This window comes from Leucopleurus acutus (assembly GCF_964270905.1).
Source record: "Leucopleurus acutus genome assembly, chromosome: 1".
NCBI lineage: Eukaryota > Metazoa > Chordata > Mammalia > Artiodactyla > Delphinidae > Leucopleurus > Leucopleurus acutus.
The window spans coordinates 142,597,321-142,622,673 of record NC_139142.1 but is presented as its reverse complement, the minus strand read 5'-3'; the positions used below and the strand labels follow the sequence as shown (position 1 = coordinate 142,622,673).

The following is a 25,353-nucleotide window of genomic DNA, read 5'->3' as shown; positions in this document are numbered from 1 at the left end:
ATGTGTCTCAGGAGGTGTTCCCTGCACCTGGGGCAGGGCTCCCGTGCCCCCACCCCCACCCCGTCCCAGCATCCCACTCCCTGGGGGCACTAAATTCCAGGAGAACTCCCCAGTCACAAGACACTGCATATTTCCAGTGCCCCTGGTACTGCTCCCTCTCCCAAGGACCGCTGTGCAGGGCTTTTGAACTTGCTGTTCCTCCTGCCAGGTGCACTCTTCTTCCAGATACCCGCCTTGATTCTTGATTCACCCTCCTGCCTGGGCTGGGTGTCATTTTCTCAGTGAGGCCTTCCCCAACCAGCCTTTTTTGAATTGCAGTCTGACTCCACATGATTCCTACTCCTCCTCTGCCTTATTTTTCTCTATAGCACTTTTCACCCTCTGAGACTCTCTGCGTTTTCTGTCTCCACCTCCCACCCCCCTTGCCTCACAATGTAAGCTACAGGAAAGCAGGAGGTTGTCAGTTTTGTTCACCTCTATATCAATCACCAGCGTCCAGAACTGTGTCTGGCACACAGTAGGCATTTGGTAAATATTTATTTGTGCAGTGCACGAGGTGGCATCCAACTGCTGTGGAAGGTGATGGGGCAGGATGAGGCTCCGTTTTCTGGTCTGGGCCAGTGGATGGCAGTGCTATTCGTAGGGTTGGGGAGCGCGGCGGCGAGGGCGGGTGATGTGGTTAGTTGGGGACACGTTGAGCTAAACACGCAAATACGCCTGGACACCCTACATCGGGAAGCCTCGGCAGGGACGAGGACAGTGTCGGAGGCAGCCGGTCAGGCGACCCGGGCTGTGCTGGGGCTGCATGTCCCGCCACAGGCGTGGACCAAAAATAAGGACACAGTCAGGAGCCCGCTGGCTTGCAAAAGCCCAGCTATGCACGCAAACCTAGGCCCTTTGCACGCCCCCCCCCCGCCCGCCCCATCCAATCACGCACCTACGAGGGTTCGGCGGCTCCTCTCCCTCCACCTCTACCCCCACTCTCCACTAGAGACTGGCCCTTTAAGAGTCCCGCTCCCGACTCCTCCCCCCACCCCACACCCCCCTACCCTCCGCCCGCGCTCGCGTGACTGTGCTGGGACCGAGCCGGGCCCGGGAGTTGGGCGGCTGGGTGGCTGCGCGGGCCTCCGGGTCCTTCTCACGCAACTTCTGGGCACCGCGCCCCTAGCCAGGTGGGGCCGGGATGGACCGCGTGACCTCTGCCCCCTGGAGGGATGTGCCAGACTCATGCACGCTAGCCTGGGGAGGCATGTGCGCCGGGCGCCCCCCTCTTTAGTCCCTGGGCCCCCTCTCTTGCCCGCCCAAGGGCCTCCCTCTAACCCTTTTCTCGGCTACCAGGAGATCCACTCGCTGCCCGATTTCTCTGCCATGCCAAAGCGCTAGCAACCCTGGGAACTTCGAGGGCCCGTGGGTCCTGACTGGAAGTACCCTTGGTTTGCAGCATTCCAAAGTGGCCCTAGAGGCGCCTCAACGTATCCCCGCTAGTGCGCGCTCGGCGATACTGCACTTTCTCCATCCCTTCCCGCCCCTCCGTCAGGGAACGCTGACTTCTGCTAGTCGTCCGGGCTCTGGGGTTGGGGGGGTGGAGGGCTCTGGGGGAAGGGGCCAGCCCATCGGCGCCTCTGGTCTTCCGGCCCCGGTGACCTCGGGGCTGGGGTCGTCGTGCTTCTCACGCGAGCATGGACTCAATAACCCGGGTTAGGATGTCATCACCCGCAGCTCCGCCCCTCCCTGCCTGCCTGGCTCCCATCCGCTAGTAGTGAGGAGGAAGCAATTGCACCCCCAAATTTCAGTGGATGCGAAAATGAGGGAGAGGGGTCCCCGTGCCCGGGGATAGAGCACCCCCATACCCTCTTTCGGGCTATCATGGGACTACTTCCCCCAAACCTTCTCAGCTGGGCTCTGCCCTATCCATGGGGTACCTCGGAACTGGGGGTCCCAGGTACACCCCTTTAAGTGCCGGCACTTGGTTGAGGCATCCCATAGTGTGTTCTTACCTATCCCCTTGCGTCCTGTCTCCCCACTCCTCTCTCCATCCTAGAGCGACCATTCGCCAGCCGCACCCCCCCCACCCCCGCCCCATCCCAGCGCTCCAGGAGGCGTGGCCACACGCGAAGGCCGCCTATAAAGGTGGCAGTGCCTTCGCGCTCACCCTGAAGGTGACAGTTCCTTGGAGCCTTCCCTGATCTTCTTCGGGGGGTCCCTGAGTCCAGGGACCACTCTTCCCAGCTCAGCTCTGCACCCCGCCCCCCCGCAGACGCAGGTGAGTGCTGGGGGCTTCTGGGTTGTCCCTTCCCTCCCCCCAAAGGAAAATTTTGATTCATCAAGGTCTTTCTGGTGTAGCACCTCAAAAAAAGGAGGCTAAGAGTGTCCTTAGTGAGGAGGCAGTCTAACTTCCTCACTAAGTGGGGAAACTGAAGCCTGAGGAAGGGCAGGACTTGCCCGAGGTCCCACGACTAGTATCAGAACTCTAGATGCAGATGCTCCCCTCTCAGGGCTCCAGGACCCAGGCTCCAGCTCCATCTCCCACTGACTCCATGAATGCCTTGGGGCTTCCCCATGAGGGTCACCTGGGAGGCTGGCATAAGGACACAGGTGAGCCAGTGCAGCCCTCCTTCAGGCTGTGTGAGGGGGGCTTCTCCTGGGTGGTCAGGGTAGATGGAGGGGGCAGGTTGGGTTCTTACTAGCTGTACCCTGACTTATCTAAAAGCTACCCCTGGCTGGAGACACCCTCCCAAGGCATAGCTTGTCAGTGCTGAGGTGTGCTGGCCCGACATGGAAGGCTGGTCTGAGTGGAAGTCCTGGGCACTGCCGAGAGGCCTACCCTGTTCCATTGACTGACTGTCTTCTCTGTCCTCTGCTGGGGGCAGTCAATGTGAGAGACTGCCCGCTGCAGAGAGCTTGACCCTGAAAACTCAGCAGTCACACCTCTCTTGGCCTCCTACCATCTTTTTTGTTTTCAAAATTAACAGCCACAATAGTTTATTTACCATTGAACTCTTTATAAGATATTTACAAGACAACCAATTTTACACATCAGAAATGGTATAAAAGTATGAATTACAACAGAGACAACAATATGAAATGGGCATAAAACAAAGCTGAAGTGGACAGAAAAGCAATTTCTCTTTTTAATTTATTAACACTAGCTTAAACCTTGTTAAGGAAAGAAACAAAGAACTGTGTTTTAGGAGAATTGCTGGGCCTTCAGTTGAAGATTGAATTTCACAGTGTTGTATCCCACGTAGGGAAAAAATAAGACTAATTTTCCCCCCACACTTTAACACACTGTAATTTTGCTCTTGGAACTTTGCTAATCTACTCTCTAACCTCCTTCTCAACAAAACTTCAACATATCCAAATCAAAGGAGAATTGATCAGACGATTGGCCTCCTACCATCTTATGAAGGCTAGAGGTCTTTGGGGCACCCACTGTGCAGAAGGGAAAACCATGGCACACCAAGGCCTAGCAGTATCCCCAGTTCACTCAAGGAACTGGGACTAATGTGTGCTTTGGGATTCAGCTCCTCCAGGAAGCCTCCCTAGACAGATGGCTATAGTAGTTGAGGTAGGAACCATATAACCTCCCCATCTTGGCTGGCTCTTCTGTGGGGAAACCTCACTAGTCAGACTGTGAGTTTCCCCAGGTCAGATCTGGGTTTTCTCTTCTCTGAGATCAGCTGGGCACCCTGAATCAGAGATCATGTCGCACTCCCTCTCTCAGGTGATGTGACTGGAGGTGAGAAGGGTAAAATGAACCGACTAATCCAAGGCCACATCATAGAGCCTGGAACACTGGGTGTCCTGACCACCGGTCCAGGGCACCAGTAAGATGTCCCAGTCCGAGCCCCATGCCTCGAAGAGAGTAGTCCATGAATTTGCACACCCTTTCTAGACCGAACCTAGAGAGAAAGTATTGTCTCAGCCTCTGTTAAACTCAGCTCCATTCCTAGTTTCCCAGATTCCAGTCTGGAGTTTTCTTGCAGCCTTTGCCTGGTGGGAGCCTTCCATTTATTCACAGCTCTCTTGTGACTGGCAAATGGGGGAGGCCCAGACTATTCATTCATTGGGAATTGAGCCCAGTGAAAACCCTGGCCTGGAATTCTGTGACCGGGAGCCTCAATCTAGCTGGCCTCCAGCTGCTTTTAAACCGTGGGTCAGTTGAACTCAGAGAGCTGGGGATGAGGGCAGAGTGGCTTAGACAGTAAGTAAGGGGGCAGTCCCCTGTCCCTGCCCCACCCTGTCCCAGAGTCTGGCAGGATTCCCTAGACCCTGGGTTTGAGCAATAGAGAACTGAGCGTTCTGGGAAAATCCCTTTTCATCGACTGATCTGACCACTCTTCCAAGGGAAGTGCCTATGACAGGAGCTGGAAACTTCCCGGGGAACTTTCCCTAAGAGGTCTGAGTCCTGGCTCTGTCTGAGTGCTGGGTGGCTTTAGCCAAGTCAGTGCCTCCTCTGGAGGTGAGTTTCCCCAAATGTGAAATAAGGCTGAAGGAGTGGATGATCCGTTGCTCTCTGACAGTGTTTTCCCTAGTTGGGTGGGTAGTACTCACGGGGAATTGGGTGATACACATCGATTATGTGTTTATTTTAATATATGTTAGGGGAAAAAAAATCCTGTACTTTCACACAGATATTATGGTTTGGAATGCTGCTAACTGTGTGGATTTAAAGTTGATTTTAGAAAAATACGAAGTAAGTAATAGTATAGGTGCTCTATGGAAATCACAGGCTGATGTTTAGATTGGTGCAGCGGTTAAGAGGAAGTGCTCTGGAATTAGGCAAATTTGGATTGGGATTTGAATCCTATACGTCCTGGCTGTGTGACCTTGGGCAAGTCACATACCTTCTCTGAGCCTCACTGCAGTCTACCACATAGGCTGTGGCCAGGACTGAATGAAGAATAACTAAAATTCTTGGCTCATAGTAGCAGCTCAACAAACAGCTTCTCCTACCTCCTCTTCCCCTTCATGTCCAGTGAACAGTTCTGGATGAGGTTTTCCATTTCTTTGACCAGTGTGCTGACACTTTAGGACACTGGCTCCTCCCAGCTCCCCATCTGATGTCTTGATCTTTCCCTCCTATCCCACCTCTCAGCGGCCACCTTGGAATCTCTACACCGATCATGTTCTCTGTGTTTGGACTCTCCATCCCCATCTCGGCCACAGAGCTTCTCCTGGCCTCTGCCACCTTCTGCCTGGTATTCTGGGTGGTCAGGGCCTGGCAGCCTCGGGTCCCTAAAGGCCTGAAGAGCCCACCAGGGCCCTGGAGCTGGCCCCTGATCGGGCACATGCTGACGTTGGGGAAGAGCCCACACTTGGCCCTGTCGCGGCTGAGCCAGCGCTATGGAGACGTGCTGCAGATCCGCATTGGCTGCACACCCGTGCTGGTGCTCAGCGGCCTGGACACCATCCGGCAGGCCCTGGTGCGGCAAGGTGATGATTTCAAGGGCCGGCCTGACCTCTACAGCTTCACCTTAGTCGCTGATGGCCAGAGTATGACCTTCAACCCAGACTCTGGACCAGTGTGGGCTGCCCGGCGACGCCTGGCCCAGAATGCTCTCAACTCCTTCTCCATTGCCTCAGACCCGGCTTCCTCATCCTCCTGTTACCTGGAAGAGCATGTGAGCAAGGAGGCCAAGCACCTCATCAGCAAGTTCCAGGAGCTGATGGCAGAGTCTGGGCGCTTTGACCCCTACAGGTATGTAGTGGTGTCAGTGGCCAATGTCATCTGTGCCATGTGCTTTGGCCGACGCTATGACCATGAGAGCCAAGAGCTGCTTAGCATACTCACTCTGAGTAATGAGTTCGGGGAGGTGACTGCCTCTGGGAACCCAGCCGACTTCATCCCTATCCTCCGTTACCTGCCCAACACTGCCCTGGATGTCTTCAAGGACTTGAATCAGAGGTTCTACATTTTCATGCAGAAGATGCTCAAGGAACACTATAAAACGTTTGAGAAGGTACAGGCTGGGGAGGGGCAGATGAGTGGTAGGGAGTGGGTAGGGTCAGGGGTCAGGAGGTCAGAGATAACTGGAGCAGCGTAGGGTTTGGCAGGCTCTCGCAGGCCTTCACCCTGGGATTTTGAAGCCAGTAGTGGAGGGGACTCCATCCTTGGCAGGGAGATAGAACTTCTTCTTGACCAGCCCTTCTATCTTTCCATCAGACAGCAATATTTACTGAATAGCCTGTCCATGCAGGACCCTAGGCCAGTTATTGTGGGGACCAGAAAGAGTTAAAGAGTTGGTCTTCCGGCCTCATGGGAGAGAAAAGGGTAAAAAACATGTCCAGATGATGATGGTACTGGACTCTGTGTCAGGTGTCCCTCGAGTTGGGGCTGCTAGTATCCTGAGTCAGGAGACAGCTTTGGAGAGGCAAGAGAAGCTGCAGTGGTGGCCTCGGGCATGGAGCAGTCACCTGCTGAAGGAAGATGCTATAGGGATGGGAAGGGACCAGGCCTGGATGAGAGGCAAGTCTGGCTTTGGGATCTTGCTAACCCGTGGGCCTTCCCTACCCAGGGCCACATTCGGGACATCACAGACAGCCTGATTGAGCACTGTCAGGACAAGAGACTGGACGAGAATGCCAATATCCAGGTGTCAGATGAGAAGATCGTTAATGTCGTCATGGACCTCTTTGGAGCTGGTATGAGCTACCCCGTTGTGCCCTTCCTCTTCCCAGCTGTCCTGACCCACCAACCACCTAACTTTGCCCTCTATTCTCCCCTGGCCAGGGTTTGACACAGTCACAACCGCCATCTCCTGGAGCCTCATGTACCTGGTGACAAGCCCCAGGGTGCAGAAAAAGATTCAAGAGGAGCTGGGTAGGTGGTGGCTTCCTTCAGTGTGCTCAAGGCAGGAGGTCCGGCCAAGGTCTGAGTGGCTGCTTCATCTGTCTGGTCCTTTCTGTTCTGCAGACACAGTGATTGGCAGCGCACGGCAGCCCCGGCTCTCTGACAGACCCCAGCTGCCCTATTTGGAGGCGTTCATTCTGGAGACCTTCCGACATTCCTCTTTCATGCCCTTCACCATCCCCCACAGGTGAGGCTCCACGGGTCCGCTGCTGTCTGTTGCTGGGCCTTACTCCAGTTCATGTACCTGATCAGGGTAGCGGGAGGGACACGGTATGGGAGGCAGGGGGATCTCCTTGTGGCCCTGAGCCTAACTGAGCTTCCCCCCTCCCCAGTACCACAAGAGACACAAGTCTGAATGGCTTTTACATCCCCAAGGGGCGCTGTGTCTTTGTAAACCAGTGGCAGAGCAACCATGACCAGTAAGTTGAGAGGGGGCAGGGGAAGCTTCACTCTCTCCTAAGCTTCAGACTCTCCTGTCCCTGAGCTACTTGCCTAAACCCTATTCTTTTGAGCTGGGGCTCAACCCACCTGATGGTTCTGAGCCCCCAAGCTGCTACTTCAGCTGCCTCTCTTCAATTACAGGAAGCTGTGGGATAATCCATCTGCCTTCTGGCCAGAACGGTTTCTCACCGCTGGTGGCACCATTAACAAAGCTCTCAGTGAGAAGGTGATTCTTTTCGGTTTGGGCAAGCGGAAGTGCATCGGTGAGACCATCGCCCGCGGGGAGGTCTTTCTCTTCCTGGCCATCCTCCTGCAGCAGGTGGAATTCCGTGTGACCCCGGGTGTGAAGGTGGACATGACCCCCATTTACGGGCTGACCATGAAGCATGCCCCCTGTGAGCACTTCCAGGTGCACATGCGCTCTTAGGGGACGGAGAGCCCTGCAGCCTAGACTCTCTACTGGCCTGTCTGGGCAGCCAGGCCAGGAGGCTGACCCAGGGAGTCTAAACTTTGGCCTAAATGCACAGATATTGTCTGGCTGACTTTTTGCTGTCTGAGCTGTGGGCAAACCTGAGAGATTATACCTGCCCCCTACCCTGGACTTGTCCTTCTGTGCACTGACCACAGACAGTGGACACAACAGGGGTCACACAGGAGCTAATGGAGCCCTTCCGAAGTTGTGCTTAAGCTAGGAGGCCTGGAAGGAATAGGGGGTCCTCAGGCCTCTGGAAACCTCTAAAGAGCTCTCTGGAAGCCCCTGGGCTCACCAGCTGGCTGGCTCTCTGTTCAGGCTGACTGGTTTGAGAAACATTTAGAGCAGGCAACACCAGGGCCTGTCCAATCTCTTTGACAATTGGGAGCCGTCAAGAGTGAAAGGGAGGGATTTCCCTGGTGGCGCAGTTGTTAAGAATCCGCCTGCCAATGCAGGGGACACGGGTTCGATCCCTGGTCCAGGAAGATCCCACATGCCACAGAGCAACTAACCCCGTGCACCACAGCTACTGAGCCTGCACTCTAGAGCCCATGAGCCACAACTACTGAGCCCACGTCCTGCAACTACTGAAGCCCCCATGCCTAGAGCCCGTGCTCCGCAACAAGAGAAGCCACCGCAGTGAGAAGCCGCGCACCGCAACGAAGAGTAGCCCCCACTCGCCATAACTAAAGAAAGCCTGCGCGTAGCAATGAAGACCCAAAGTAGCCAAAAATAAATAACTAAATTTATTAGGGGGGGAAAAAAAAGAGTGAAAGGGAGAGGCAGTCCAGGATACCGACACAGTGGTGGTCTCCCCGCTTATACAAGGCTGAGCAATCTGACCACTAGGGTCTGGGACACTGTGCCTGGGAGATCGCCTTCCTCTCTGCAGGCAGCAACAGGTCTGCCTCCTGGCCTTGCAAGGTCCCTGTTCCTGTCCAGGATGGGCTGGGGACTTGTGTTTAAGGGGAGCAGAGAGCAGAGGGAGTGCCCAAATCCAGGCACCAGGACCAGGTCAGGAAGGAAGGGGTAGTAATTCAATTACCTTCTACTGGGTCTCCTTTCCCTATGCCCTGTGTTAAAACGTCTTTTAAAAATGTTTGTATGCAAGGGCCTTTTTATTTTAGCCTGTATTGTACTTGTATGTTTGCATTTACCATATATGAGAGCTTAAGAACAGTTTATTGAGTGCTATGGAAAAAATTCTAACCCAAGTATCCAGAAATGTGTGGGAAGCATCTACCTGAGCTAAATAAAGATATTATCCAAAAGTCGTATAGGTGGAGAGTTTTAAAATCTTGAGTGAAGCCATCACTCATCTATGTGCCCACTCTGAGCCCAATCTCATGTTGGGTTTTACTGTGGGAGGACGAAGGGGAGGAGGAGGCAGTGGAGAGGTGAAGCTGCTGCTCTCAGGCAGCTCACGGTCTGGCTGGGGCACAAGACTCTATCACTTCACTGGGTTCCTCCTTCTCTAACTGATCACACATTGATGAAGAACATTCTCTGGACCAGGCACGGGAGGAGATAGAGTGAATATGACACGGTTCCTTCAAGAGCTTCCCAAGCTAGTCGGGGGAACTAACTCATTAAAACATCACCCAATTCATTGTGATCAGTCTCTACCAGACAGATACATACAGGAGGGTGAAGCCCAGAGCCAGAGGGGGCTGGGTGGGAGCGGGGGGAGTGGGTGCTGGGAAAGGTTACTAGGTCCTGGGGATATCTGCGTGGGGCCCTCCTTGGAGGATGGGAGGCAGACTCATTTGGGTCTCACAGCATTAGATGCTCAGGTCCAACGGGTGGACTCTGGTCATGGTGTAGGGGAGGGGAAAGGTTCTCAGCTCAGAATTCATGGTCTGCTCCTCACTAGCCATGCCCGGTTCAGGTCCTGCACCCCTATTAGAACGCAGAACTGGTCACAGATGGAGAACAAAGTGTTTGATTATCAGGCCCCACAGGCCGACTCTTGCCCAGATTTCCACATTGAGATCATCCCTCTCCACCTGGGATGGCAGAGTAGTGGTGCCAAGTCGGGGCAGAGGCTGGACCCACATAGTCAGGAGCTAGTCTGGCTAAGGGACTGAGGAGAGATGCACTGTGACCACAGCCCACCTTTCCTCCTGAAGCATTGTGCAGTGGCCAGGAATTGCCATTCATGCACTGTGCTTTCTGGCAGGAGTGGATAGCTCCCACTCACCAAGAGTTTCAGGCCTCTGCAAGGAAGGAGCTGAAGTCAGCTGGAGCAACCCTGTTTATATAGGAAGATGGGGAATTCGGCATCCAATCATTCCTGTACTGACTTACAAAATAACTTGTATTATATGCTATAACATAGATGAGCTTTGAAAACATCATGCTAAGTGAAAGAAGCCAGACACAAAACGCTACATATTGTATGCTTCCATTTATATGAAATGTCTAGGGCATGCAAATCCGGAGAGACAGAAAGCAGATTAGTGGATGACAGAGGATATGGGCAGGGAGAATGGAAGGTGCAGGGCTTCTTTTAGGGATGGTGAAAATATTCTGGAATAAGATCTGGTGATGGTTATATAAATTTGTGAATATACTAGAACCTGCTGAATTATGCAGTTTAAAATAGTTAAAACAGTAAAAAAAAAAGTATGCCAATCTTTATTCTAAAAAAAAGGGAGGAATGGGGACAGCATATGCAAAACAATTTATGGAACTGTTCTCACTAATCATATTGGTAATGGTAATATTAGTATTTTTATTTTGAGACTATAGAGTAATGTGGGTTAAAACAAAGAGCAACTAATACTGAGAGTATTCTAATTCATCATCCCTTCTATCCTTGAGAACCAGGATCTTTGGCGTGGAAAAAAGGAGGTACACATGTAACATATCAAAGTTTGAGTTAAAAAATATGTTGTGTATATATGTATATATATATATATATGATATGTACTGTATATTATTATATTATATATAATATATATTATGTATATATTTTTCTAAATGTTAGAAACAATGACCAACTCATAGCAATGAGCATCCCTAATGCCTAGATTACCATCCAGGGCTTCTTGGAGAAATGCTGGTTACAGAACTGGGGCAGAAAATATAAAAGATGAGCCTGGAGCAGTTGCTCATACAAGATATCAAAGAAGCCACAAACACCACCAGGAGTGGATCAAGCCATTCAGGAGCCCAACTGTAGAGGCTCCAAGAGGCCAAAGATAGGACAACTTGACTGTCAATAATAATAATTGCCATTGATTAAAACCTATCAAATACCTTTGAATCCATGAGTTTATATATATATAAAATACATATATATACACACATATATTTAAATTAGTTGTTCATCTTCAGAAAAACCAATTCACTACCTTAAAAAATGAAAAACAAAGGCAAAGAAGCAAGCATTCATTCTACCTTCCCTATGTGAACTATACTTACAGATAACCAAATAGTACATAAGAAGAAGCATCTCTTAATGAAAGTATTCCAATTAATAAATGAAAAAGGAATAATAGAATTGGACTGCCACTATTTTGTATCCACCACTAAATGAATGGATCTGGGCATTGCATCCAACAAACGCCAGCATCATAAAAAGGGAGAAAACCAGATATGTGCCTCATGATAAAAGAAGCCAACACTGCCCACGGTATTGCCAAAGGGACTGAACCAGAGTCTGGCCGAGCCTCTGGATCCAGCTGTCAATTTGCAGTAATACAGTGGATGAAGAAACATGCTGAATGGAAGAGGGAACCTCCATACTGTTCTCCATAGTGGCTGTATCAATTTACATTCCCACCAACAGTGCAAGAGTGTTCCCTTTTCTCTACACCCTCTCCAGCGTTTATTGTTTCTAGATTTTTTGATGATGGCCATTCTGACTGGTGTGAGATGATATCTCATTGTAGTTTTGATTTGCTTTTCTCTAATGATTAATGATGTTGAGCATTCTTTCATGTGTTTATTGGCAATCTGTATATCTTCTTTGGAGAAATTTCTATTTAGGTCTTCTGCCCATTTTTGGATTGGGTTGGTTGTTTTTTGTTATTGAGCTGCATGAGCTGCTTGTAAATTTTGGAGATTAATCCTTTGTCAGTTGCTTCATTTGCAAATATTTTCTCCCATTCTGAGGGTTGTCTTTTGGTCTTGTTTATGGTTTCCTTTGCTGTGCAAAAGCTTTTAAGTTTCATTAGGTCCCATTTGTTTATTTTTGTTTTTATTTCGATTTCTCTAGGAGGTGGGTCAAAAAGGATCTTGCTGTGATTTATGTCATAGAGTGTTCTGCCTATGTTTTCCTCTAAGAGTTTTATAGTGTCTGGCCTTACATTTAGGTCTTTAATCCATTTTGAGTTTATTTTTGTGTATGGTGTTAGAGAGTGTTCTAATTTCATACTTTTACACGTACCTGTCCAGTTTTCCCAGCACCACTTATTGAAGAGGCTGTCTTTTTTCCACTGTATATTCTTGCCTCCTTTATCAAAGATAAGGTGACCATATGTGCGTGGGTTTATCTCTGGGCTTTCTATCTTGTTCCATTGATCTATATTTCTGTTTTTGTGCCAGTACCATACTGTCTTGATTACTGTAGCTTTGTAGTATAGTCTGAAGTCAGGGAGCCTAAAGTTCTATTTCTTAACCTGGGTGTGGTTCAAGAAAACTTGTTTTATAAAAATGAAGGGAAAAAAATGAAGGGAATAACAGAAATAACTTGTATCACTCATTGCTTTGTAGAAATATAATTTATATATGTTGTCAATGCCCTTCAGTCAGAGACCACTAAGAACACACCTGTAGTTATACAAGCTAGGTTTCTTATTCATCGCAGTAAGGTAAAACACACACCATGGGGAACTGTAGGGGTCTCAATAAGAGGATGTCAGAAAGAACTTAAATGATTTGGGCTTTGGCTGAGTGATACAGGGGAGGGTTAGCTCTAGGCTGGACATTGTCAGAAAGTGGGGACAATTCTATGATAAGGTATTTGGTGGGTAGCATTGTGACCTTGCTTTTATTTGTGCTCAGACAAAATTATAAACTAGCCTTGTTTTTTTCTGTTTAAAAACCATTGAGGGCTTCCCTGGTGACACAGTGGTTAAGAATCCGCCTGCCAATGCAGGGGACACGGGTTCGAGCCCTGGTCTGGGAAGATCCCACATGCCACGGAGCAACTAAGCCCGTGCACCACAACTACTGAGCCTGCATGCTGCAACTAATGAAGCCCACGCATCTAGAGCTCGTGCTCTGCAACAAGAGAAGCCACCACAATGAGAAGCCTGAGCACTGCAACAAAGAGTAGCCCCTGCTTGCTGCAACTAGAGAAAGCCCGCGTGCAGCAACGAAAACCCAACAGCAGCCAAAATAAATAAATAGATAAATAAATAAATTTTAAAAAACATTGATAAGGGACCTCCCTGGTGGCACAGTGGGTAAGACTCTGCGCTCCCAATGCAGGGGCCCTGGGTTTGATCCCTGGTCAGGGAATTAGATCCTACATACATGCCGCAACTAAGGAGTCCGCCTGCCACAACTAAGACCTGGTGCAACCAAATAAATAAATATTAAAAATAAATTTAAAAAATGTTGGTAAAATATACATAATATAAAATTTACCATCTTAACCATTTTAAGTGTACAGTTCAGTGGTATTAAATTCCTTCATGATGTTAGGCAATCATCACCACCATCCATATCCATAACGCTGGAACACTGAAACCCTGTACTCATTAAGCAGTAACTCCCTATTTTCTCCTTCCTGCAGCCATTCTACTTCTGTCTCTCTGAAGAGTTTCATTTTTATCATCTTCTCAGAATAACCTGTGTGGAGCTGGTGTTCTGTGAGAAAAGAACCAGAGAAGGGGAGAACAAAATGGCCTATGAGCGTCAGAACAGCCTGTAATAATACTGTGGTCTAGCTGTGAGCACCAGATCAGTTCCAGCTGTCAGGAGCTGCTCTTTCTCCATCCTCCTTTTAGGTCAAGAACAGGCAAAGTTAGGGCTTCCCTGGTGGCGCGGTGGTTAAGAATCTGTCTGCCAATGCAGGGGACACGGGTTTGAGCCCTGGTCCAGGAAGATCGCACATGCCGCAGAGCAACTAAGCATGTGCACCGTAACTACTGAGCCTGCACTCTAGAGCCCAAGAGGCACAACTACTGAGCCCACGTGCCACAACTACTGAAGCCTGTGAGCCTAGAACCTGTGCTCCACGACAAGAGAAGCCACAACAATGAAAAGCCCATGCACCACAACAAAGAGTAGCCCCCACTCACCGCAACCAGAGAAAAGCTCACATGCAGCAACGAAGACAATGCAGCCAAAAAAATAAAATAAAAAAAAATAATAAAAAGAACAAAGTTAAGTCTCAGGACATTCATACATTATATCCAGATTTTCATCATTGCTAAGGTTTTGCTGATTAAGATCAATTTGCTGATTAAGAAGGCCATCCACTGAATGTAGTCTATAATTGAACCAAGATTAATCTTTTATGTTTCTGTTGTAGGATGAGTTATTGGACCATCTATTGTGACAATGGCTGCCCTACTAGTAGGGCCCCAATGGTACTTAGATTCTGGATAGTCTGTATTGGTACGTATTGTAACATAGGTAATTATCAGGATCAAAGTGACTATTAGTCTTTTGATAGATCTGGAAGCCAAGGACCTAGATTATTCAATACATGCAATCAAAACATGTCCCAGAATCCAACTGGGCCTATTTTATAGAGTCAGGTTGCTTTTTCTGTTTGCCCTGTCGTATTTACATAGTTGTAGCAATGTTGACTTGGTGGACGAGAGGAAATCACGGGCTATATGATTGTTCATGACAACTCTTGTTAATGGATTTAGAGTACTTTGTGGGCTTTCAGAGCAGTGGGGTCCTATATGACTTCTGGTAGGTCAGAGACAAGCTTTAAACGTTTTTTAGCTGTACTGTTCCCACTGTAGGAATTGTAGTTGGCAGAGTATGCATGAAGAGGAATTCAGTTATTCCCCTTGGAAGTTCTCCTGAATAATCTGTGCTTGCCTCATTTTGGAGGCTTCTGAGTGTCTTTTTAAGGAAGCATGATATACTTAAGTGTCCATAAAAAGCAACACTCATATATTGCTGTGGACATGTACAATGATGTGGCTGCTTTGGAAAACAGTTCTTCAAAAGGTTAAACATAGTTATGACCCAGAAATTCCATTCTTCGTTATGCCCAACATTCTCAAAAATTTTCACATGAATGTTGTGAAAATATGGCACAAAATATCACACAAAAACTTGCACATGAATGTTCGTAACAGTGTTATACATAGTAGCCAAAAAAGTGGAAACAATCCACATGTTAATCATTTATGAAAGGATAACAAAATGTGATATATCCATATTATTCAGCCATAAAAAGGAATGAAGCAGTAATGCGTGCTGTAACATGAATGTGCCTTGAAAACATTAGACGAAGTGAAATAAGCCAGACCACACATTATATGCAGGTCACCTATTAAATGATACAATTTATATGAAATATCCAGAGTAGGCAAATCCATGGAGACAGAAAGCAGATTAGTGGTTGCCTGGGGTTAAGGAGAGGGAGGAATGGGGAGTGACTGCCAATGGGTACAGGGTTTCTTTTTGGGTGAGGAAAACACTCTGGAATTAGCAGTGATGGCTGCACAACTTTGTGAATATAGTAAAAGCCACTGAATTGCCCACTTTAAAGGGTGAATATTATGGTATACATATTGCATATATCTCAATTTAACAAAGCACATCAGGGACCAGGAGGCCAGAGTAAACCAGTCTTATAGACTGTTGAAGCTGTTGCTATTCGGTGTAAGAGCCAATCAGGATCTTTCCCCCTTCTGTTAGAGCCAATCAGAATTCTCTCTGCATATTCAGTGTAATAGATAGAAGCCCGGCTGAAGAATTATTTGGGAAAGACTGTATTTCCAAATGAATGCGTGTGTCTATTGCTCGGCAGGTTTAATAAACTCAGCTTTCTCTTTTAGCTGGTCTCCTTATTTTTAATAGTTTGGAAGTTTCATCAAAATAAAGACCCCACATCATGGCAACCCCACAGGACCCTCAAATCTTAAGCGCTCAATTCTGAACTGCTGTGTGGCCTTCTTCCGGTTTGCTGCTGGGTATGTCTCAAGGACAATATTGAACTTCAGGTATTTCTGTTGAGTTCTCATTGCTGTATTTTGTTATCCTAGGATATCCTAGGATATCCATGGTTCCTCTCTTGGTTAATACTTTGGAGAGCATTAGGCAATCCTTTACTAAACCTGTTTGTCTTTTATTACTTTTTTTAAAAATTTATTTATTTTATTTATTTATTTTTGGCCGCGTTGGGTCTTTGTTGCTGCGCACGGGATTGGGCTACTTTCATTGTGGTGCGCAGGCTTCTTATTCCAGTGGCTTCTCTGTTATGGAGCATGGGCTCTAGGTGTGCAGGCTTCAGTAGTTGTGGCTCGAGGGCTCAGTAGTTGTGGCTCACGGGCTTAGCTGCTCCGTGGCATGTGGGATTTTCCTGAACCAGGGCTCGAACCCATGTCCCCTGCATTGGCAGGCAGATTCTTAACCACTGTGCCGCCAGGGAAGTCCCTCTTCTATGACTTTTAATTGACTTGTCAAATGATTTTTTTCCCCATTCCTTGGTAATTTTTGTTCTGATTGTTACAAGGGAGCATCTTTTTTAAGGAACAGATAGAGGCACAGACCTAATAAGTCTCTTTCCAAACTGGCCCTCGAGAACTCTAATAACTTTGGGGTCATACTTATATTTAAAAAAATTTATTGTTTATTTACAATATAAATTTAACTGGGCATCCTATATTTTTATTTGCTAAATCTAGCAATCCTTATGGTTGTAGGTCCATCAGACTTGTGGACATATAGTGCGGGGCATTCCATGTCTTGTCTGGAGGAAAGGAATGCCTTGGTGGCAAGAGTGTGGTATTTCCTCCTCCACAGCCTTGCTGTAGGATAACATGGTGGCTGCTGGAAGTGTAGTCAGAGGTCTCTGCATCAGTGCGGTACAGCCCAGCTGTGTGCTTGGTTCAAACCTCCATACCTTGTTATAATCATGGTATTTTCTTCTCTTATCTATTTGGGTGTGTCAGCATCTAACCTCAAACTCCTCCTCGTTGAATTCTTGCTTCCTATTGTTTCTCTGTTTGTAACCCTAATTCCTGAGCCCATTTGGTAAAATAACAGTTTTTTATTAAAGAAAGTTTGAGTTACAGTGGCCATTTCAGGGAACTTTGGGGAATTTTTAAATTTTATGAGTTTATACCTCCCCAATGTTTTAGAGCAAAAAGGACAACAAAAACTCAATCTACAATAGTCAGTCTTTTTGTTGGTGATAAAGGTTTACATTTTTTGTACACTTTAGGAATATCCATTTAGACAAATCTAACATTAAAAAAAGAGAAAACTACTAAATCAGGTTACTGTAAGGTTCCTTAGAATCGGTAAGGCCTCTGTGCTATCTGCTAAGGACTTGTGTGAATTTAAAATAAGGAAACTCAAGAATTTCTAAAAGAAAGAGATGATTTTAACTTATAGTGTTTTAAATATGCTGATTCTTTAAAGACTTTTTTTTTGGGGTGTGTGTGTGTGTGTGTGTGTGTGTGTCTAGCTGAAGCTGAACTCCTAAGGGAAAAAAAAGGAATAATTGAATTAAGTTAATGGCCTTGGTTACTAAGTTGAAAGGTAAAAACCAATATAGGTCACTCAGAGCTTTTAACCAACTTAAGTAATTTAATAATTGGAATATTACCATAAAAGGAAAAAATAAAACAGTATTTCTAGTTAAAATGAATCCTTGGAAATTAGTCTGGTTTGATAATATGACTTAACCCTGATTTTATCACAATTTTAGAAACTGTTGCACTATTCTAGGTGATGCAAAGGTTTTAATTTCTCAGAGAAAGCCTAATAACTGTAGTTTGAATCTCTTAAGTTTCCTATACTAGATTTACTGGTCAGATAAGCTAATATTGCTTTCATTATTATTTATAAAATTGTAGACCAAGTGAGAGAGTGGCATGGACGTATATACACTACCAAATGTAAAATAGATAGCTAGTGGGAAGCAGCCGCATGGCACAGGGAGACCAGCTCGGTACTTTGTGACCACCTAAAGGGGTGGGATAGGGAGGGTGGGAGGGAGACACAAGAGGGAGGAGATATGGGATATATGTATATGTATAGCTGATTCACTTTGTTATAAAGCAGAAACTAACACACCATTGTAAAGCAATTATACTCCAATAAAGATGTGAAAAAATAAAATAAAATAAAATTGTAAACCTATGTGTTCAATTAAATTAAATGATAACTAATGTTTTCATAAAAAGATAGACTTTTGTAACTTCAGACAGTACTGTAAATTGTTTAAATCTAAACTTGAGCTTTCTATGTAAATGCTAAAATGTCTTTTTTCTGTTAATTTTTTATATTAATATTGATTGTTTTTAAATTAAACTAAAATTTAGTTTTTATTTTTTTGTGGTACGCGGGCCTCTCCCGTTGCGGAGCACAGGCTCCGGAGACGCAGGCTCAGCGGCCACGGCTCACGGACCCAGCCACTCCACGGCATGTGGGATCCTCCCGGGCCGGGGCACGAACCCGTGTCCCCTGCATCGGCAGGCAGACTCTCAACCACTGCGCCACCAGGGAAGTCCCTGAAATTTAGTTTTTAAGATCTCTGACTTTGAGCTCTTGAAAGTTATTAATTATTAATTTTTAAGTATAAAATAACCTAAGGAAATTAGAACTTACAGGACAGTGAGAACAAATGTATGGAGTTAAGATGATAGCTTTTTCTTATCCTTTGGCTACATACAAATACAGTTATCCTTTATAAAGCTTAACCTTTTTCTCCAGTTTTATTGAGATATAACTGACCTATAGTATAAGTTTAAGATGTACAATGTGTTGATTTAATACACTTATATTTTGTAAAATCATTACCACATAGCATTAGATAACATTTCCATCACATCACATAATCAACATTTGTTTCTTCTGGTAAGAACATTTAAGATCTACTCTCTTAGCAACTTTCAAGTATATAATACAGTATTATTAACTATAATCACCATGCTCTACAGTAGATCCCCAGAACTTATTCATCTTATAACTGAAAATTTGTACCCTTGATCAACATCTCCCCATTTCCCTCACCCCCAACCCCCTGGTAAGCACCACTCTACTCTCTGTTTCTATGAGTTTAGCTTTTTAAAATTCCTCATATATGTGATATATTTCAGTATTTGTGTTTCCTTCTTTGACTTATTTCACTTAGCATAATGCCCTCAAGGTCCACTTCATGTTGTCACAAATGCAGGATTTCCTTATTTCTCATGGCTAAATAATATTCCATTGTATGTATATATCACATCTTTATCCATTCATCTGTTTGACAGACACAGGTTGTCTTGGCTATTGTGAATAATGGCTATTGTGAATAATGCTGCAATGAACATAGGAGTGCAGATATCTCTTCAAGATCCAGTTTTAATTTCTTTTGGGTATATACCCAGAAGTGGGATTGCTGTATCATATAGTAGCTCAATTTTTAATTTTTTGAGGAATGTCCATACTGTTTTCCTTAGTGGCCGCACCAATTTACATTCTCACCAACAGTGCACAGTTGTTTTCTTTTCTCCACAAGCTAGTCAACGCTTGTTATCTCTTGTATTTTTAGTGATAGACATTCTAACAGGTGTGAGGTGATAGCTCATTGTGGTTTTGATTTACATTTCCCTGATGACTATTGATGTCAAGCACCTTTTCATGACCTGTTGACCACTTGTATGTCTTCTTTGGAAAAATGTCTATTCAGTTTCTCTGCCCATTTTAAAATCATATTGTTCGTTTTTTGGATATTGAGTTGTATGAGTTCTTTGTATTTTAACCAAAATATCAGATATATGATTTGCAAATATTTTCTCGCATTCTGTAGGTTGTCTTTTCATTCGTTGTTTCTTTCACTGTGCAGTAGTCTCACTAGTTTATTTTTGCTTTTGTTACTTGTGTTTATTGTGTTACATCAAAAAAATAATTGCGGAGCATTCGCCCTGTTTTTTTCCAGAAGTTTTATGGTTTCAGTTCTTATGTTTACTTTTTTTTTTTTTTTTTTTTGCGGTTTGCGGGCCTCTCACTGTTGTGGCCTCTCCCGTTGCGAAGCACAGGCTCCGGACGCGCAGGCTTAGTGGCCATGGCTCACGGGCCCAGCCACTCCGCGGCATGTGGGATCTTCCCGGACCGGGGCACGAACCTGTGTCCCCTGCATCGGTAGGCGGACTCTCAACCACTGCGCCACCAGGGAAGCCCCCATGTTTACATTTTTAACCAGTATTGAGTTAATTTTTGTGAATGGTGTAAATAGGGGTCCAATTCCATTCTCCTGTATGTAGTTATCCAGTTTTCCCAACACTATTTATTGAAGAGACTGTCATTTCCCCATTGAGAATTCTTGGCTCCTTTGTCAAATATTAGTTGACCAGATATGTGAGGGTTTATTTCTGGGCTCTTAATTCTGTTCCATTGGTCTATGTGTCTGCTTTTATGCTGGTACCATACTGTTTTGATTATTATAGCTTTGTGATATAGTTTGAAACCAGGAATTGTGATGCCTCCAGCTTTGTTCATCTTTCTCGAGATTGCTTTGGCTTTTTTGTGTTTTGTGTGTGGGCGTGTGTGTGTGTGTGTTTGTGTGTGTTTTAGGATTTTTTTTTTTTGGCTGCATCGGGTCTTAGTTGCGGCATGTGGGATCTTTTTTGTTATGGCGTGTGGGTTCTTCATTATGGTCCACAGGCTTTTCCCTAGTTGTGGCATGTGGGCTTCTCTCTAGTTGTGGCATGTGGGCTCCAGGGTGTGTGGGCTCTGTACTTGTGGCATGCAGGTTCCAGGGTGCATGGGTTCTATAGTTTGCGGGCTGTCTTGTTGAGGCGTGCAAGGTTAGTAGTTGTGGCACGCAAGCTTAGTTGCCCTGTGGCATGTGGGATCTTAGTTCCCCAACCAGGCTTCAAACCCATGTCCCCTGCATTGGAAAGCGGATTCTTTACCACTGGACCATCAGGGAAGTCCCAGGATTGTTTATTTCTATGGAAAATGCCACTGGAATTTTGATAAAGATTGCACTGAATCTATAGGTGGCTTTGGGTAGCATGGACATTAAAAAATATTAATTCTTCTGATCCATGTACATGGGATATCTTTCAATTTGTTTGTGTCTTCTTCAATTTCTTTCATCAAAGTCTTAGAGCTTTCAGTGTAAAGCTCTTTCATCTCCTTGGTTACATTTATTCCTAGGTATTCTATTGTTTTTGATGCTATTGTGAATGGGATTGTGTTCCTTATTTTCTTCTCAGATTGTTTGATGTTAGTGTGTAGAAAAGCAACTGATTTCTGTAGGTTGATTTTGCATCCTGCAACTTTACTGACTTTGTTTATAAGTTCTAACGGTTTTTTGGTGGAATCTTCAGAATATTCTATACAGTCATACTTGGTTTTATTGTACTTCTTTGTTTTTTTTGTTTTTTTTTTTTTTTTTTTGTGGTACACGGGCCTCTCACTGTTGTGGCCTCTCCTGTTGCGGAGCACAGGCTCCGGACGCGCAGGCTCAGCGGCCATGGCTCACGGGCCCAGCCGCTCCGCGGCATGTGGGATCCTCCGGGGCACGAACCCGCGTCCCCTGCATCGGCAGGCGGACTCTCAACCACTGCACCACTAGGGAAGCCCATTGTGCTTCTCTTTATTGAGCTTCACAGATGTTATGTTTTTTACAAATTAAAGGTTTGTGGCAACCCTGCTTTCAGCAAGTCTATTGGTGCCATTTTTCCAACAGCATTTGTTCATTTTGTGTCTCTGTGTCCCATTTTGGTAATTCTTGCAGTATTTCAAACTTTTAAATTATTATTACATGTGTTATGGTGATCTGTGGTCAGTGATCTTTGATGTTACTACTATGACTTGAAGACTCGACGGTTGGCATTTTTTAGGAATAAAGTATTTTAAAATTAAGGTATGTATATGGCTTTTTTAGGCATAATGCTACTGTACACTTAATAGACTACAATATAGTGTAAACATAACTTTTATATGCACTGGGAAACAAAAATATTCATGTGACTTGATTTATTGTGAATCTGGAACTGAACCCACTTATCTCCAAGCTATGCCTATATATGAGATCGTATCATCTGCAAACAAAGAGTTTTACTTCTTCCTTTCCTATTTGAATGCCTTTTATTTCTTTCTTTCTTTTTTTTTCCTGATTGTTCTGGCTTAGGACTTCCAGTATGATGTTGAGTAGGAGTGGTGAGAGTGGACATCTTGTCTTGCTCCTGATCTTAGATGAAAAGTTTTTCACCTTTCACCACTGACTTTGATGTTAGCTATGGGCTTGTCATATATGGCCTTTATTAAGTTGAGTCATGTTCCTTCTATACCCAATTTGTTGAGCATTTTTATCATGAAAGGATGTTGTATTTTATCATATACTTTTTCTGCATCTATTGAAATGATTATATGATTTTTATCCTTCGTTTTGTTAACCCTAATCCTAACCCTAACTGGATATTTTTGATTTGTGTATGTTGAACCATCCTTGAATCCCAGGGATAAATCCCACTTGACTACAGTGTATGTTACTTTGTTGTTGTGTTTTGTTTTTCTTTTCCTTTTTTTTGATCGCATGTGGCTTTTGGGATCTTTGTTCCCTGACCAGGGATCGAACCTGGGCCCATGACAGTGAAAGTGCCGAGTCCTAACCACTGGACCACCCGGGAATTCCCTATGTTACTTTCAATATACTGTTGAATCCAGTTTGCTAGTATTTTGTTCAGAATGTTGGTATCCATGTTCAGCAGGGATATTGGTTTGTAATTTGCTTTTCTTATAGTGTCCTCATTCTGGTTTAGGTATCAGGGTAATGTTGGCCATGTAAAATGAGTTTGAGAGTGCTCTTTCCTCTTCAGTTTTTTGGAAGAGTTTGAGAAGGATTGGCATTAATTCTTCTTTAAATGTTTGGTAGAATTCAGTTGTGAATTCTTCTGGTTCTGGGCTTTAATTTGTTGGGAGGTTTTTGTTTACTGATTCTACCTCTTTACTCATTATTGGTCATTATTTGTCTGTTCAGAATTTCTATTTCTTCATGATTCAGTCACGGTGGTTTGTATGTTTCTAGGAATTTATCCATTTCTTCTAGGTTATCCAACTTGTTGGCATCTTATTTTTCACAGTAGTGTCTTATGGTCCTCTGTATTTCTGTGGTATCAATTGTAATGTCTCCTTATTTTTTTTTTTTGGCAGCGCCATGCAGCTTGTGGGATCTTAGTTCCCTGACCAGGAATGGAACCTGGGCCCCAGCAGTGAAAGTGCCAAGTCCTAACTACTGGACCACCAGGGAATTCCCTGTCTCCTATTTCATTTCAGATTTTATTTATTTGAGTCTTCTCTCTTTTTTTCTTAGTCTAGCTAAGAGTTTGTCCATTTTATCTTAAAAAAAAAAAACCCAGCTCTTAGTTTCATTAATCTTTTCTATTGTGTTTCTGGTCTTGGTTTCATTTATTTCTGCTCTGATTTTTCTTATTTCCTTCTGCTAACTTTGGGCTTCTTTTGTTCTTTTTTTCTAGTTCCTTGTGGTATAAGGTTAGGTTGTTTATTTGAGATCTTTCTTTTTTCTTGATGTAGGTGTTTATTGCTGTGAATGTCCCTCTTAGGACTGCTTTTGCAGCATCATATAGGTTTTGATATGTTGTGGTTCCATTTTTGTTTCTTTCAAGATTTTTTTTTTTAATTTCCCTTTTGATTTCTTCTTTGACCTGTTGGTTGTTCAGGAGTGTGTTGTTTAATTGCCACATATTTGTGAATATTCCATCTTCCCTGTTTTGAATTATTTCCAGTTTTATTCCATTGTGATTGGAAAAGATGCTTTGTATTATTTCAATATTCTTAAATTTGCCATAATTTGTTTTGTGACTTATCATATGATCTATCTTGGAGAATGTTCCATGTGCACTTGAGAAGAATGTGTATTCTGCTGTTGTTGGGTGGAAGGTTCTGTATACGTTTGTTAGGTCTATTTGGTTTAGAGTATGGTTCAAGTCCAATATTTCTTTGTTGATTTTCTCTCTGGATGGTCTATCCATTGTTGAAAGGAGAGCATTGGAAACCTTGATTGTTATTGTATTGCTGTCTATTTCTCCCTTCAAATCTGTTAGTATTTGCTTAATATATTAAGGTGCCCTGATGTTGGGAGCATGTATATTTATAATCATTGTATCTCCTTGATGAACTGACCCACTTATCATTATGTAATGATTGTCTTTGTCTCTTGTTAGTGTTTTTGGCTTAAAGTCTATTTGTCTGATATAAGGATAACTATCCATGGAATATCTTTTTCCATCCCTTCACTTTGAGCCTATGTGTATCCTTAAAGCTGAAGTAAGTCTCTTGTAGTTGGGTCTTGTTTTTAACCATCCACCCACTTTATGTCTTTGGGTTAGAGAATTCAATTCATTTGCATTTAGAATGATTGTCGAAGGGTGGGGACTTGCTAATGCCATCTTGCTCATTGTTTTCTGGCTATTTTGCTTTACTCTTGTTCCTTTCTTCCTCTTTTGCTGCCTTCCTTTGTGAACTGATGATTTTCCGTAGTGGTATGCTTTGATTCCCTTCCCTTTATCTTCTCTGAATCTACTGTAGGTTTTCTGCTTAGTGGTTACCATGCAGCTTACATAAAGCATCTTATAGCAGTCTTTTTTTTTTTTTTTAATTTGCAGGAGAAAGAAGGATTTATCACTTGCAGCAAGTAAGGAGAACACCTGGGATCTCTCCCAAAGCAGTTATAACAGTCTATTTTATGCTGATAACAATTTAACTTTGATCACGTACAAAAACTCTACCCTTTTACTCCCCACTCCCCGTTTATGTTTTTGACGTCAAAATTTACATCTCTTTATATTGTGTATTCTTTAACTATTTTAATCTGTTTGTCCTTTAACCTTTATACTAGAGTTAATTTTCTTAACACACCACCATACTACAGTATTAGAGTATTCTGCATTTTACTATACCAGTGTGTTGTATATTTCCATATGTTTTCATGTTACTAATTAGCATCTTTTTGTTTTAGCTTGAAGAATTCTTTTAACATTTCTTGTAAGGCAAGACTAGTGATGAACTCCCCTAGCTTTTGTTTGTTTTGGAAAGTCTTTATCTCACATAGGGCTCAATATAAAATAGCAAAGCCAATGTGATATATACTATCTAACAACATTTAATAAAATTAATTATATTTTTAAGTTGAAAATTTAAACTTTAAATAATATTGTCATCCAACATTGTAGGGTATGACTAAATCTTTAAGTGTATTCACATAATAATGTTAGGATAAAAAAAATTTTAATATGATAAGAAAAGGGGACTTATAGCTAAAGAAATATTATGGCCTGGAATATACAGTTTGTTCTAGATATGAAGAAATAAACAATAATCTTTGTCCTCTGCATACTCTACTCAGACAACAAAATTTTATTTTGTCTCACCTATGTGCATACTCTCAATTCTCAAAAATCTACCTTTCTTGTGTGTTTCTATG

General features: G+C 44.3%; 1 protein-coding gene across 1 annotated transcript; it reads left to right on the top strand.

Moving 5' to 3' along the window:
• The first annotated feature begins 2,131 nt into the window (after positions 1-2,131).
• On the top strand, positions 2,132-9,040 carry LOC309958226 (cytochrome P450 1A1). Its single transcript, XM_082833934.1, has 7 exons — positions 2,132-2,263; positions 5,099-5,963; positions 6,519-6,645; positions 6,734-6,823; positions 6,917-7,040; positions 7,186-7,272; positions 7,436-9,040. Exons 2-7 carry the CDS (start codon positions 5,127-5,129, stop codon positions 7,719-7,721), a joined length of 1,551 nt encoding a protein of 516 aa, XP_082690060.1. The 5' UTR covers positions 2,132-2,263; positions 5,099-5,126; the 3' UTR covers positions 7,722-9,040.
• Positions 9,041-25,353: the final 16,313 nt, after the last annotated feature.

Coding starts and splice junctions, on each gene's coding strand:
- LOC309958226 (XM_082833934.1), top strand. CDS start 5,127: ATGTTCTCTGTGTTTGGACTCTCCATCCCCATCTCGGCCACAGAGCTT. Junction 6,646..6,733: donor CATGGACCTCTTTGGAGCTG/GTATGAGCTACC, acceptor TCCCCTGGCCAG/GGTTTGACACAGTCACAACC. Junction 7,041..7,185: donor CCCTTCACCATCCCCCACAG/GTGAGGCTCCAC, acceptor CCCCCTCCCCAG/TACCACAAGAGACACAAGTC.